Raw genomic sequence first — 14,238 nt, 5'->3', positions numbered from 1 at the left:
ATTATGGTTGGATGCAATTATTCACAAACCAAAGAACAAGAGAGAAAGTACGGTTGAGAAGAGGAACTAACACTGTTGGTTGAACGCTTGTCGTAATTAGAAAACTTAATTTCAAGAAGTACCAATATAAACAACAGGACCACATACATGTCTGCTAAGATTAGGAAAAAAATAAATAAAATAAAAAATCAACCTCTAATTATTGATGCCAACTTCTATTTCAATTTGTTTTAATTTTAGACCACGCTCATACATGAATCTCATGAGGTCAGGTGATTTACTGTTGCAAGCTTAATTAACTACCCAGATTGAATTTATTTCATAAATTCGTTAATCCTATCTTCATGCCCTTCACCAGTCCAACTTGCAAACCTTCTCAGATTCCGACCCCAATCTCCAAAGCCTTTAAATTGTAAAAATTTCTAGCTTCCCTTGTTATTTTTCCCTCTTTAGTTTTTTCTTCATTTTTGACTTCTAGTTAAGAGTCCAATCCCAACTACCACCCAAGCATACTACAACTGTTTAATACACCCACAAAAGAAAACATTTAATATAAGAGTTTTTTTTAGATATTAGCTCTTTTTATAAGTATTTTGATATTAGCCCCTTACATTTTCATATTTTGGTAGTAGCCCCTCGTATAGCTATGACATGTTGATACGAGCCCCTATGGTTGGATTCATATTTTGATTTTAGCCCCTCAAATAGACGTGATGTGTGGATATAAGCCCCTCATATTAACACTTCATAGCATCTTGAGGGGCTAATATCAAAATATGGAGATTTAAGGGGATATATCAAATTGGCTTCAATGTAAGGGGCTAATATCTAAAAACTTCTTAATCTAATAGTGACATCCCATCCACCCTCTTATGTTTGGCTGCTATCTTCTCTTCCCTTTTACTTGCCTTTGCTATTCTCAGTATTTATTCTTCCCCACCAACATCCTCACAGCACAAACATCCTCCTCCTCCTCCCATGGATCCCTCCGGTGATGATGACCGGCTGAGCAGCCTCCCGGATCCCCTTCTCACCTTTATCCTCTCCCTTATGCCAACCAAACAATCTATAACAACCTCTATTCTCTCTAAGCGGTGGCGATATCTCTATCGCTTCGTCACCCACCTCCACCTTCTCGATGAAAACCTCCTCCCCACTTCTGATGATGACAACCGATCAACAATCCAAATATGGGAATCAATGCTCAACTCGGTCCAGCTTTCTGTCCATGGTCCAATCCACGTTTGTAGGATTTCATTCAGTCCTTCGAAGAATCATTACATTCTTCGTATGAATGATTTTCTTATGTCACTGATCGAGAGAGGTATCAGAGAGTTATCAGTAATGAACAGAGGCGGGGGCGGGTGCTTCTATGAGCTCCCTTCGCTGGTATTTTTCTGCTCGACGTTGGAGAAGCTGGAGCTTGGCAAGTGCATGTTATCGATACTTCCACCATCACCATCCAACTTTAGCAATATCAGGAGTCTGATTCTCTCTGGGGTTTATTTCACCAACGATCAGTTCCAGCAGATGGTTTCTTGCTGCAGGCTTTTGGAGACCCTAAAGGTTGATTGCTGTGTGAAGGTGAGGAATTTCAGGATTGCTGCACGCAAACTATGGTCGTTAGAGATCATTACATTGAACAGAATACAAATTTCATTGAGAGATACTGAACAGCTGAGAGAGGCTACCTTCAGTTTTTTATCTGCGTATAACGATACCTGCATACGATACTACGATGATTCGAGCAGAGAAGAGGATGAAGATCAAGCAGACAGGCTCGTTCAGCTCTTCATGGATCTCTCCTGTTGTTATCATCTGGAGAGGCTTTCTTTGCATTTCTGCACAGACTTTGCTGAGGTAGGTTTCTTTATATTTGATAAAGCATCTCTATGAAGGAAGATATCACCATCTGTCTTTTCTCATCAACCAGAACAAACTCCATGGAAATATTGACAGAACTTTACAATAGACTGTCAACATATCTGCATTCTAATACAGATATAACCAATAATCACCTAGAGTCTTGCCACAAATTCTAGAAATGGAAAAAAACAATCTATCTTATAGATTGATAAAGCATATTCTTCTTTTGATCACGGTTCTTTTGCCAGTAGCACATCTATACCAACATGGGATAATCAAGCACAAGCCCCCTTAGGCAATTTGACAGAAATTAACAACAAACTGTTGGGCTATCAACATCTTTGATATTGATGCGAAATTCGTCAACAGATATAATGAGCCACCACCAAGCACTTTGCCACAAATTCTAGAAGTAGAAAAATCTGCCTCGTGTTTCATGCAGTTTAATCTGAACATACAACTAACAAGAACAGGATGTCATCTCAAATGCTTTTCCATAGTATCATAAACTTACCTCCTCGTTCTTTCATGGTTACAGTGTCTACAGTGGCAGAGAGCAGAATTTCCACTAAGTTTGCCACCACAATACCACCTGAAATCAGTAAAGAAGCTGGATATGGAAATAAGCTTGAGCAATCATCAACTGGCCACTGTTTTATCTTGCCTACTCAACAGTTGTCCAAACTTACGTGAACTCAGAATAAAAGTATGTAGATATAAACTCTCAAACTCAATCCTTAATAATTATAATTCTGCAAATCATTTTGAATAATATGTTTATTCTTTAATACAATATCAGGATAAGGAGCATTTGCATACCATAGGAAGTTACTGGGAAGGCCAGAATCCTTCTTGGTGTTTGATAAATAACCTCAGGACCATCCAAATATGCAAAGTTAACCTGCGTCAAAGCTACTGGATGGGATTCATCAAGTTTCTACTGATGAATGCATGTGTTTGTGAGAGGATCACTATTCAATACTACGGTGATCCGTGTAGCAAGAAATTGGTGGAGCAGAAGTTGAAAATGATCCAGTGGGGTAGTCCACAAGCAATATTGGAACTGAAACCCCTCTGCTGAAAATGAATACTAGCGCCCAAATCAATAGGGAGCTATCCGCATCAAATATCTTTTAGCAACAAATCACTTGATGCTTCTATTTGACACGAAATTGCTCTATTTTTTGACATCCTATGAGATGTCTGTAATAATGTTTAAATATTTTGTTGGTTGAAGGGAACCGACAGAAGCCTTATTTGCTTCTGTTGTACTACAGGCCTTGCTTCAGGAAAGGAATAAATATGGTTATAACTTTGTTTTCCTTCCTCTTACTATGAGTTAGATCCCACGCTTTAACCTGGGGATTGCCTTAAAAACCAAGTAGAGATTTTGTTTGGAAGTTTCAAGATATCTATATCAGGACTGTTCACAGAAAAGGATATGATTGTTTGTCAATCTAATGACAGAACCTAATTCCTTAATCATTGTCGATGAATTAGGGAACAGCATTTTTTGGTATGAAAGTAGAACCGGCTATAAATGGTTTCTTTAAGGAACGAGTACAACTGCATTGCACATGGTTGTATTCGTGCAATTCTGGTATAAACATGAGATTCTCGAAAAACATCTTAAAGTTATAAAGCCTAAGAAAGCTGAATTTATCCTAAGGGCAGATGTGTATGGTATCCATGAGACAGACCAATGCAGAACCATTGGTTTGCGTCTCTCAGTCTTAACATTTACGCTCCAAAACTAATAACTGCAGATTTGTGTCATAAGACAGACAATTTATGCTGAAAACAAAAGTTTCCAACACTAAAAAATATACGATATTTGCAAGCAGATCTTACCCATAATTTGAAGGCTAGATTTAAGATACAGAAAAGCTAGGATGGTTTTCCACAGTGGAATGCAACCTGATGTAGCTAAAATGTTTAATCAATCAAGGAATTGAAGAACTCTCTTACCACAGTTTGAAGGACACAAAAAGAAGGAGAGAGACTTGATCATAAATAAACGTGAATACGAGAGGTACAAATATCAAAGTCACCAGATATTGACAAACATGTCAAACCTCTATGATAATGTCATCTAAGAACCAGAAAGAGGCACACATGACACTTCTTCGTCAAATATTTAAGATGATGTTGTGTACAAACTTTCTGATAGCCATCTTTCTCATCTTTTCATGAAAGCTATAAATACTTCAGTAAGCTTATGTTAAATATGATCTGTTTTCTGCTCTCTTCCCATTTTCTCAAACAACACCGACTTTAAAACCATTTCCTCCCTGTCTGTCCATATCCATGCTAACGAGGATACTCAGCTCTTAAGACAAGCACAAGAAGAATTTGCATGATTGGATTCTCGTAAAATAAATATAGGGAAAATACAAGCAATTATATAGAGAAACTAAAACTCCTGAAATAGTATACATATGAAAGGCTACATTCCAAAGAAGATTTAGATCTTAAAGTACAAGGGGCTTTATTGTGAACCTGTAAACCCTTATATTCATTAAGCATGTGTACTCTGTACCTTCCTTACATTTTAAGCATTCATGTCTCATACAATCTGGACATAGAACAGTGTAAGATAGCTTTGTTATCATATCAACAAAAGGGAATTTGGGGGGAAACAGTGTAACAGATCTTGGCTGCGGACAGATTAAGTATACTCAGAGTAAAGAAATTACCATACTAGGACATGATCAAGATGGCTGGCATATTATGGAGAAAAGAAGAACATTCTTCCACCAGATTCACCCATAGCTGTCATTTATTAGGCAGCTCCATTTCATTGACTATATGATGAAGCAACCTCATTGTTTGACAACAGCCATGGCATGTTGCTTCGTGATGAAGTGCAGTTACAATGTTGAAAATAGATTTACTATTGAGGACAAATAAAAGAATGCTGTAAAGAAAATGAGGACACAGAGGTAATACATACCATTATGTGAATAGCTACATTATCAGATGCATCAAAGAAAACTACCACGAATTTAAGTTTAAAGCACATGATTTATTTTACAAACACTCTGATCATCGCATCTAAAGTTTTCTAAATAAAAATCTAGTACATGCAAAAATTGTACCATAATGAGACATCCATAAGGTTCAAACAACCAAGACACAAACTACATGCATTCCAAGTAACAGAGACATGAACTTAATTCATGACATTCATCTAAAAATAGCACATCCAAAGAAGCCAATTAGCATACACATAGAAAACCTCATAGTTTCCATGCATTTTATGATAAAATTGGAACTTTTGGAATTTAAATAAATGACAAGAACCAATATCCACTTCAGACATCTATGAGATTCAAACAAGCCAAGCTCCAAGCTACATGCTTTGCACATAACGACCTCAATATCTCCACACGACATCTGAACTGTGTTTACTGGTCAATTAAACATCCAAAAGGTAGCCAACAAGCATGGCGATCTCAAATTTACACATACTTTATGCTCATTGAAATTTCTGCAATACAAACAGAAAACTTTATGCGATTACCTCCAAATTAAGAAATAGAACATGAACATCCAAAAGTCATAAGATATCAAACAACATTATTTCCAAACAAATGTATAAAACCCCAAAATTTTCTCACATTTTTTTATAAGGCAGAGTTAAAATGTCCGCAACGCAAACAGGAAACCAGATCCAATGCATACAATATACATCTACATTCTCCATGATTCCAAAATTCAAGTTCCCCATAACAAACCAATGCATACAATATACATCTACATTCTACACGATTCCAAAATTCAAGTTCCGCATAACAAACCAATGCTAAAAGTACATGACTTACAGTAATACAAGGCAACAATATCTTCATTCATGATGTCGATCTCAATGAAGTTTACTTCATACTACATCCAAAGAAAGGTAAATAGCATCTCAATGCATGAAGCCCTAAAACTCACACTCCATTTCACACCAAATTTCGACATATTCTATGCTAAAGTTGAAACTTTTCCAATACAAACAGAAAACAGAATTCGATTAAGTCTGAATTTAGCGGTATCACATCCAAATGTCACAGGTTATCAAATATAGCATTCCAAACAAAAGCGACACACAAAAAGCACCTAAATTCCCTCACATTTTAAAGCAGGGTTAAAAATTTAACAATTCAAATAGGAAACCAGATCCAATGAATACATCCAAGATTCTAACGACAAACCAAGGCCAAAACTACATGAACTGCCAATAATACCAGCAATATCGTAATTCATGATATCCATCTCAACAGAATATACTTCATACCGCATTAAAAGATAGCCAAATACAATCACAGTACATAAAGCCCTAAAATTACCCACATTTCACACTAAAGTTTGTAACATTTCGCAATGCAAGCATAAACATCATTCAATTAACCCATCTGGAAGCAGTTTATTAAGTAAAGGAAAGAAAACATCAGATCTAGAGGTACCCTTCTTCGACGGAATCACCACAAGTAAGATGGGATCTTGATCCTGATGAAGAGCATCGCCATCACGTACCCGATCACCACCGCCGAGATCCCGAACGCCGCGAACGAAACCCTAACGCTCCTCGCCCGGTTCTTATCCAACGCCAGATCCATCAGTATAAGCCCAACGCCGCCCAGCAAGAACATGAACCCAGAGGAGATCCCCTCGATGATGTACTGCCCGTTGACTCGCCCAGGCATGAAAACCACGGGCTTGACTGCGCCGGTGCGGGGATCTTGGGTGCTGCCGATGCCGGGGGGCTCGACGATGACGTCGTAGACGAGGCCGGAGACGACGGCGAAGTAAGTGAGGAGGATTAGGGTTAGGGTTAGGGTTGGAGAGGGGAGGGTCGTCGGCCGGCGGCAGCGCGGAGCCTGAGGCGGCAGGCGAGGATGGGCGGAAGGAGGAGGGCGGAAGAGGCCGAGGACGAAAGGAGAAAGGCGTCAGCCGGAGAGGAGGCGTCTGAAGAGATTGGCGCGGCGGCGGTGGCGGCGCCGTGATCGGATTTTTGCCGCATTTTTGGGGGGTTTGGGGATCTTCTTTGGGTCTCAATTTGAGAGGTTTTAGGGTTGTGGGGAGGAGACTGATGAGGAGCGAAATGTATTTCTGGAAACTTTATTCACTGTTTGGGAGTGTATATAGCAAACATGCTTGTTTACATACGATAAATTTGTTGAGGGGCCGTCAACAATTGTGAGTTGAGAAAGGGGTACGGGAAAAAATTTAACGAATCCATTGTGTGTTTTCGTCGAGTGTAGTTGGCATAGCAAATATTTGATACAATATTATGTAGTTCTAACTCATTCTGTATTAGAAAAAGGTGTTTGAGACAGATTATTTGGTGAAGTTTATAGGTTACACTAGTTTTTTATTTTGAATTTTACGTAATTTTTTTAGAAAATTTGTATTGGGTAAAGCATTAATTTACATGACCAAATTTAACTTATTTAGATGAGATTATAAACTAATGTTGGTGATCAAATACCAACCTTTTAAAATTGAACTTAAAAACTAGCTTATTTGAGATATCACTAAAACATGTACATACGTAAAAGCTAAAAAAAAGGCTCTGGTGCAAAATTGTTTTTATTAAGTAACTTGTTTAACAATTCCTCATAAGCATTATGAGGAGAACATAGTTTATTTTATTTTTATTTTTAATATGAGAATCAAATCCAAAATCTTGGGAGTCATATTGTAACTTCTCAACCATGAGGATCGCCTACGTTTCCTGAGTAGAACATAATTTTAAGTTTTGCCCCTTTTTAACAAGCTTCTAACTTTTCTTTTTAACAATGAAACTCCTAGCTTTTGGCCCTTTGTTTTAAGAAGTCATCGACTTCTTTTTTTTTTTTTTGTAAAAAAGCTCCTAAGTTTTCCCGATCTTTTCTAAAAGTCCCTCAAATATCCTCGATAAGTTAGGGATTTTATTAACTAAAACAAAAAAATTGAGGGCTTCTTAGAAGAGAAAGGGTAAAACTTTTATCATCAAAAAAGAAAACCTGAGGGCTTCTCAGAAGAGACGGGTGACCAGAATACCAATTTAGTCTAAAAAGTGACACACTGTGACCAATAAGGCCTAAAAACAACTCAGGCGACAATAAGGCCTATAAAGTGATCACTTAACCGTTTAAGCCTACTCCGGCGACCAGATTGTTAAATCGAACTCACGTGACCGCACATGTTTTGATTAGAAATGAACGGGAAGCTGACATGGCTTTGTTTTCATTACGTGGTTTGGGGTTAGGCGGGACAGGGCGGGACACTAACTACCATTAATGGGGGAAAGTTGAGATTAAATTCCAAAAAAACTAAAGAAGGAATTGAAGAGAGAAGAGAGGGGAGAAGTGGAAACGAAGGACAACGAGGAATATCGTGGGTGGAAGCAGATTCGTGGGTGGAGGCAGCTTCGTAGTGGCAAAATTTATGAATCGAAAAACGTCATTTTCTCGTGGTCGTCAAAGGTAAGTTCAAAATTTCTTTTTAGGGTTTTATTAGGGTTTGTTTTATGACTTTTGAACACAAATAATTGAAAGATAGAGTTTTTTTAGGTGCGTTAGGGTAAAATCAGGGCACATTTGTATAAATTGGTAGTATTACTGAAAGTTACGGTAAAATTAGGGGTTTTGTAAATTAAGATTAAATGTTTGTTGGGTTTAATGTTGGTATATTTTGCTGAAAAATTGACGTTTATTTTGTTTATTTTGCGCAGATGAATGTGTCTATTTTGGTAAAATTTAGAGTCAGTTGAATATGTTGGAGGAACATTTGATGTAGAGTTCATAGAAGAAAATGCATTCTCTATTCCTTTTCTCATGAATTGTATGGAAAAGTGTGGATATTACAATGTGTTATTTCTATATTATTCTTTACCTGGTATGAGTGGGTTGAGAAAGCATGAATGCTCATAGTGAATTGCTAGTGATGCTTAAGGAAGCTCAAAAACACAAAGTGGTTGAGATTTTTACTGTCGTGACTTGTTGAGCCCCATTGAAGGCAGTAGGTTCTGGAATATGGATGGTGAGGGAATGATTTTGCCTCCTCACATTGTCAAAAGGAAGCTTGGTAGACCCAAAGTAGCAAGGAGGAGGGATCTTCATGAGGGCACAAGTAACACTAATAAGGCATCAAGAGCAAGAGTTCCCCACAAGTGCTCTAATTGCAGATCTACTGGACATACACGAAGAAATTGTCCTCATCCATTGCAACCTAACACACAAGTAAGATGTTTGAGTTTGAATATTTTATGTTAATTATTTATATTGTATTGTAATCAATAATTTTTACTTTTTGTTGACATCTCAGGTAACAAATAAACAAACTGAAGGATCATCAGCAACTTAATGGAGAAACTTTGGCAGGCCTAAGGGAAGTAAGAATGTAATTAGCAAGGAACAATACTCATACAACAGCTTCATTAGTGATAGAGAGGGGAGCCAAGGGATACAAAGAGAGGGTTGAATGAAGGGGAATATCCACGGTTAGAGGGTTCACTAAAGGTGGGTCATATGTCATAGACAAGAGTGGAGGGAGGGGTAGAGGTAGAGGCAGAGCCAAGGGTAGAAGCACTCAACGAATTATCCCTGAAGAATTTAGATTATGCCAAGGAGAGAATGATGAATGGCATATAGAGAAGGACCTAGTCATCCCCAACCTACAATCATAGCTACTTCACAAAAATGATTCTCAAGTGATGGAGTGAAGAAGGATATGTTGATATGTTTTTGTTTCTTTGAATGTAAGACAATGCAGTGTGTTGTACATGTACTTTTGGTTTGTGACATCTATGTGTACCTCAATGCTATTCTGAATATAAATTTTAATGCTATTCTGATTATGTGAGCATAATACAACATGGTTTGAATTTAAAAGTTTTTACTACATGCACATAATGTTGATCCAGGTTATGTGCACTATGCATGTGTATGTTGAGCTAGGTTACATGCTCATAATGGTTTCCAGGATATGTGCATTATGTATGTGTATGTGGCTGTCTTTTTTTAGCAAAATGTGTATGCACATGTTATATTCACAAGTTGTATGTTTGCATGATTTTACATAAATTGATACATAGTGCACATCATGTTCATAATTGCCACATAAATATCTCACATTTCAGGATACATAGTTCCGCACATATCTAAAACAAGCTAACTCAATTTCAAATTTGTCATGTTTCCAGAAAATACATCTTCATAAAGTCAACACCCTTACACTTCTATAATTACAATGATAATCATACACAAGCACATTACAACCAAAAAAGCCACAGATAATCCTCCAGTACAAGCTCATTTTAGCTTTTGCTCCTCAATGGTGCTCTCTCCCTTCTCAATTTCATAATCTTTTCCATACATGACTCAGCTTCACCTTGAAAAAACTCAACATCCTCCTTCAACTTGCTAACCTCTAACTCACATTCTTCAACATTGCTCTCCTTAGCCTTCAATTTGTTGCTCATCTCCCTGATTTCTTCTCTCAAAAGTGGAACAAGTTGAGATGCCATTAAACAAATGAGTGAGTCAAATCACTCCCACATCCTACAACCATATCTGAATAAAGGGAAAAAACATAAATCATTAAAAAAAACTCAAAATATAAATCAGCTTTAACTTAGACTGTAATTTGGGCATATATAGAATCTCCTTCCTGGATTATCATCTCTCATTGATGTGTAAAACTCACACCCTAACCCACAACGATACTTTTTCACCCCATATTGCTTAGCTGCTTCATTTGACCTTCGTATAGACCACAACCTATTGCAACCATGGCTAGCGCCTACCCCGCTGATAATGGATCTTGAACTGGAGCTCGAAGAAGGCATGGGGGCAGCCAACGAGACCAATTCGACCAATTTGAGCAAAATTTTAACCAATCGAGCCAATTACCTTCTCAATTTCTAAAACCCTAGGTTCTTCCCCAATTTCACTTCAGCCCTAATCTTATAAAACCCAACTAACTTTCCATGTCAGCATCCCTTTGCCACATCAGCAATAAATAAGTAAACTGTATGACCATATGCGGTCAAGTGAGATCGATTTAACAATCTGTTCGCCGGAGTAGACTTAGACGGTTAAGTGAGTCACTTTATAGGCCTTATTGTCGTATGCGTCACTTTTTAGGCGTTATTGGTAGTGTATCACTTTTTAAGCTAAATTAGTATTTTGACCAGAGACGGAAAGAACTTAGGGACTTTTTCAAAAAGAAAAGCTTAGGACTTCTTAGCAAAGAGGAGCAGAACTCATATGCTCTGAGAAAAGTATTTCCAAATAACTTTTTTTTGAGGAATCTAAACAAATAATGCAAACAAACGAGAAAATGCTGAAAAGGGATGTTTTTGTTTGGCTTTGCACTTTACTCCTCCTGGACCTATTTCGCTCAATAAATGCCTCTTAGGGGGCTGTTTGGTTGGTTTCCTAAAAATCAAGAAAAGGAAAAGGGTACATGGAAATCAATAAAATATTATTTTTATCTATTTTAATCCCTAAAACTCATGACAATATCCAATAAAATATTATTTTTATCCCACAACTCATCTCATATCATCTCCTAAAAATAAACCAAATATAAAAAATGGGTCACATCATCTAACTCATCTCATCTGCATCACATCACATCTTTAAAAATCACTCATATCATCCATTAATATGGTGATAACTCATCTCATCTCATTAACATTTCATTTCCACCCATTTCCTCCAAAAATATTAGGAAATCGATTTCCCATCATCCAATAATATAATGACAACTCATCTCATCTTATCTATTTTCTTATTTTTATGAATGAACCAAACACAAAAAAAATCTATTACAAGAAATAAATTTCTTATAATTTATTTCCTTATTTTTTAGCCAACAAAACAACCTCAAAATAAATTTTTTTAAAAAATCACTCACATTATCACATAATAATAATGTGACCAAACCCAAATACGTCTCTTCTCCCCTTCTCTCCAATCAAGGACAAAACCAAAAAATAAAGGGAAAATTGCTTGGGGGAACCAAATTAAGTTGGGTCATTCATCCCCACCCCAAGCTCAAAAAGCATAACCAAAAAATCCTTTTATAAAAATATAAGTGCAACCAACCCCCAAACACTGTATAATCCCACTATCCCATGAACTCATTCCCAAATTACCCTTCCCATCCCAATTTAAAACCAAAAAAAATACTCCACAATCCCTTTCCTTATCCAGCAATTATTTGTGGTTCCTCCAATCAATTTTCCCTAAAAAAATCATGTCGACCTCCGACTCCGATACCGAACCCGACCCGTCGCCGGTCCCCCGATCAATCACCGTCGTCGGAGCTGAGAGGATCGTCGCGGCAGCGGCTGCGGCGTTGCCTCCTCCGTGTGGTGGGGGGTACAGTAGAGGATCTAATCTTAGGGCTTGTATGCCCTTGAGAGATTCCACGAGTACCCATCATAATAGGTAATTTTTTTTAATTTCACTTTATTCAATTTTTTGTAATTTTAATTTTAGTTGAGAGAATAAATCGGGTTGTTGGGTTTTCTGCTTCTTGTTTCCCCTCGGTTGCTAGTAGTGGGTGTTATCTTTATTTTTAAAGAATATTTTATACCCTTTTGGGTGCGTTGAAGAATTTTATTTTTCTTTCTTGATGGGTTATCTCAACTAGATTTTTGCTCCTTACACTTTGAATTTTTATGAAAGGTTTTATTTGCTAATTTTTTTCCATCCATTAATGTAGCTATCTCTCTGATGGCTTAAATTTTGCTAATTTCATCTTTATTTTACCTATTTTTTACCATTTATTCCCTCAATTTTAATCTAATTCCCTTATTCTAACCTGTAGAATAGTACTAATCAAAATTAGAGCAGAATATAAAGATACCTTTTTGATGAATTGTTAAATTTAAGAGGTATGATTGTTTATATCCTTTTCATACACATGATTCTTATATGATGTCTAGGTACGAGGAGGAGGTTGAGAAGGCAATGAGGCAGATGTGTGGGCTTGAATGATGCAGATTCACTCGAGCCCGTCCGATCAGAATCTTCACAGTTCTTGGGGCTCTGTTGCTGATAATGATGATGAGAAGGAGAACAAAAGATGGTTAAATGGGAGTGTTGTTATTTTCTTAGTTATTTAAGGTTAAATGGGAAAATGAGGGAACATATATGTATCACAATTAACTGTAAATGTGACAATAAGCATATCATGTGATATTTTAATGTTATATGTGACAATTCAATCTTATATGTGACAGTTCTACCTTATATGTGATATTTAGATCTTATTTGTGATATTTGGGTGTTGTATGTGATATTTGGGTTGTAACGGCTTTATCCGAAGAAGGTAAAATTGAATGCAGGCTAGGGTCATAACGGCTTCGGATAAAATTTAACACAAACCAGGGTCGTAACGGCTTCTCGGATCAATTTTAACGGCTTTGGATCAGGGTCCTGTTACGGCTTCAATCCCATCTTCAAGAGCCACTCGGTGTTGGTGACCTCCTCGTCGGGGTCGGTGACCTCCTCGTCGGGGTCGTCGGATCCGACGTCGGCGGGGCCGATGATAAGGGAGTTGAATTACAGGGGATTTTCTAGATTTGTAAATGTTAACGATAACAATGGGGCGACACATTGCATCTAGCGGCGAGGCAAAGATGATTTTTGTTTTTTTAATTTGTTTGCTTTAAATTTGAGTTTTGATTTGAGTTAATTGTTTGTACTGCACATTGCTATAGATTGGTTCCACGAAGGAAATGGGATGATGGGTTGAGATTGTAACTTAGTTATTCAAGGTTAAATGGGATGTTTGGTAACTTTCATTCAATACCCAAATATCACATACAACAAATGTATGTAAACATTTGAGTCTTTATACGTGACATTTGGGTGTTGTATGTGATATTTGGGTGTTTCTTGTGACATTTGTTATTTATACGTGATATTTGGGTGTTGTATATGATATTTGGGTATTGTTTGTGATATTTAAGTGTTGCTTGTGACATTTGTTATTTATACGTGATATTTGGGTGTTGTATGTGATATTTGGGTGTTGCTTGTGACATTTGTTATTTATACGTGACATTTGGGTGTTGTGACATTTGTTATTTATAATGTGCTTACATTATAAATAGCAAACACCCAACCATTATAAATAACAAATGTCACAACACCCAAATGTCACGTATAAATAACAAATGTCAAAAGCAACACCCAAATATCACATACAACACCCAAATATCACATACAACAAACAAATGTCACAAGCAACACTTAAATATCACATACAACACCCAAATATCACATACAACACCCAAATATCACGTATAAACAACAAATGTCATAAGAAATACCCAAATATCACATACAACAGATATAAGTCACATCTAATAGAGTCATTCCACAT

General features: G+C 37.0%; 3 protein-coding genes across 5 annotated transcripts in view; 2 read left to right on the top strand and 1 right to left on the bottom strand.

Moving 5' to 3' along the window:
* Positions 898-3,291, top strand: LOC109829236 (F-box/LRR-repeat protein At4g14103-like). Its single transcript, XM_020396410.1, has 3 exons — positions 898-1,860; positions 2,405-2,572; positions 2,666-3,291. The coding sequence occupies exons 1-3, from the start codon at positions 979-981 to the stop codon at positions 2,945-2,947; spliced, it is 1,332 nt and encodes a 443-aa protein (XP_020251999.1). The 5' UTR covers positions 898-978; the 3' UTR covers positions 2,948-3,291.
* Positions 6,078-6,969, bottom strand: LOC109829235 (putative oligosaccharyltransferase complex subunit CG9662). The gene is given in 2 exon segments (XM_020396409.1): positions 6,078-6,802; positions 6,805-6,969. Coding segments are annotated over 2 exon segments (540 nt in total). The 5' UTR covers positions 6,875-6,969; the 3' UTR covers positions 6,078-6,332.
* LOC109829233 (60S ribosomal protein L18a-like protein) overlaps positions 11,766-14,238 on the top strand; it is a 7,812-nt gene continuing 5,339 nt past the window's right edge. For all 3 annotated transcript variants that reach the window (XM_020396407.1, XM_020396406.1, XM_020396408.1), the window contains exon 1: positions 11,766-11,836. The gene's annotated coding sequence lies outside the window, so the exon portion shown is untranslated. The remainder of the gene's footprint in view (positions 11,837-14,238) is intronic.

Source organism: Asparagus officinalis, chromosome 1, assembly GCF_001876935.1.
Source record: "Asparagus officinalis chromosome 1, Aspof.V1, whole genome shotgun sequence".
Taxonomy (NCBI): domain Eukaryota; kingdom Viridiplantae; phylum Streptophyta; class Magnoliopsida; order Asparagales; family Asparagaceae; genus Asparagus; species Asparagus officinalis.
The sequence above is the reverse complement of the archived record's forward strand: the minus strand, read 5'-3'. Positions and strand labels throughout refer to the sequence as shown.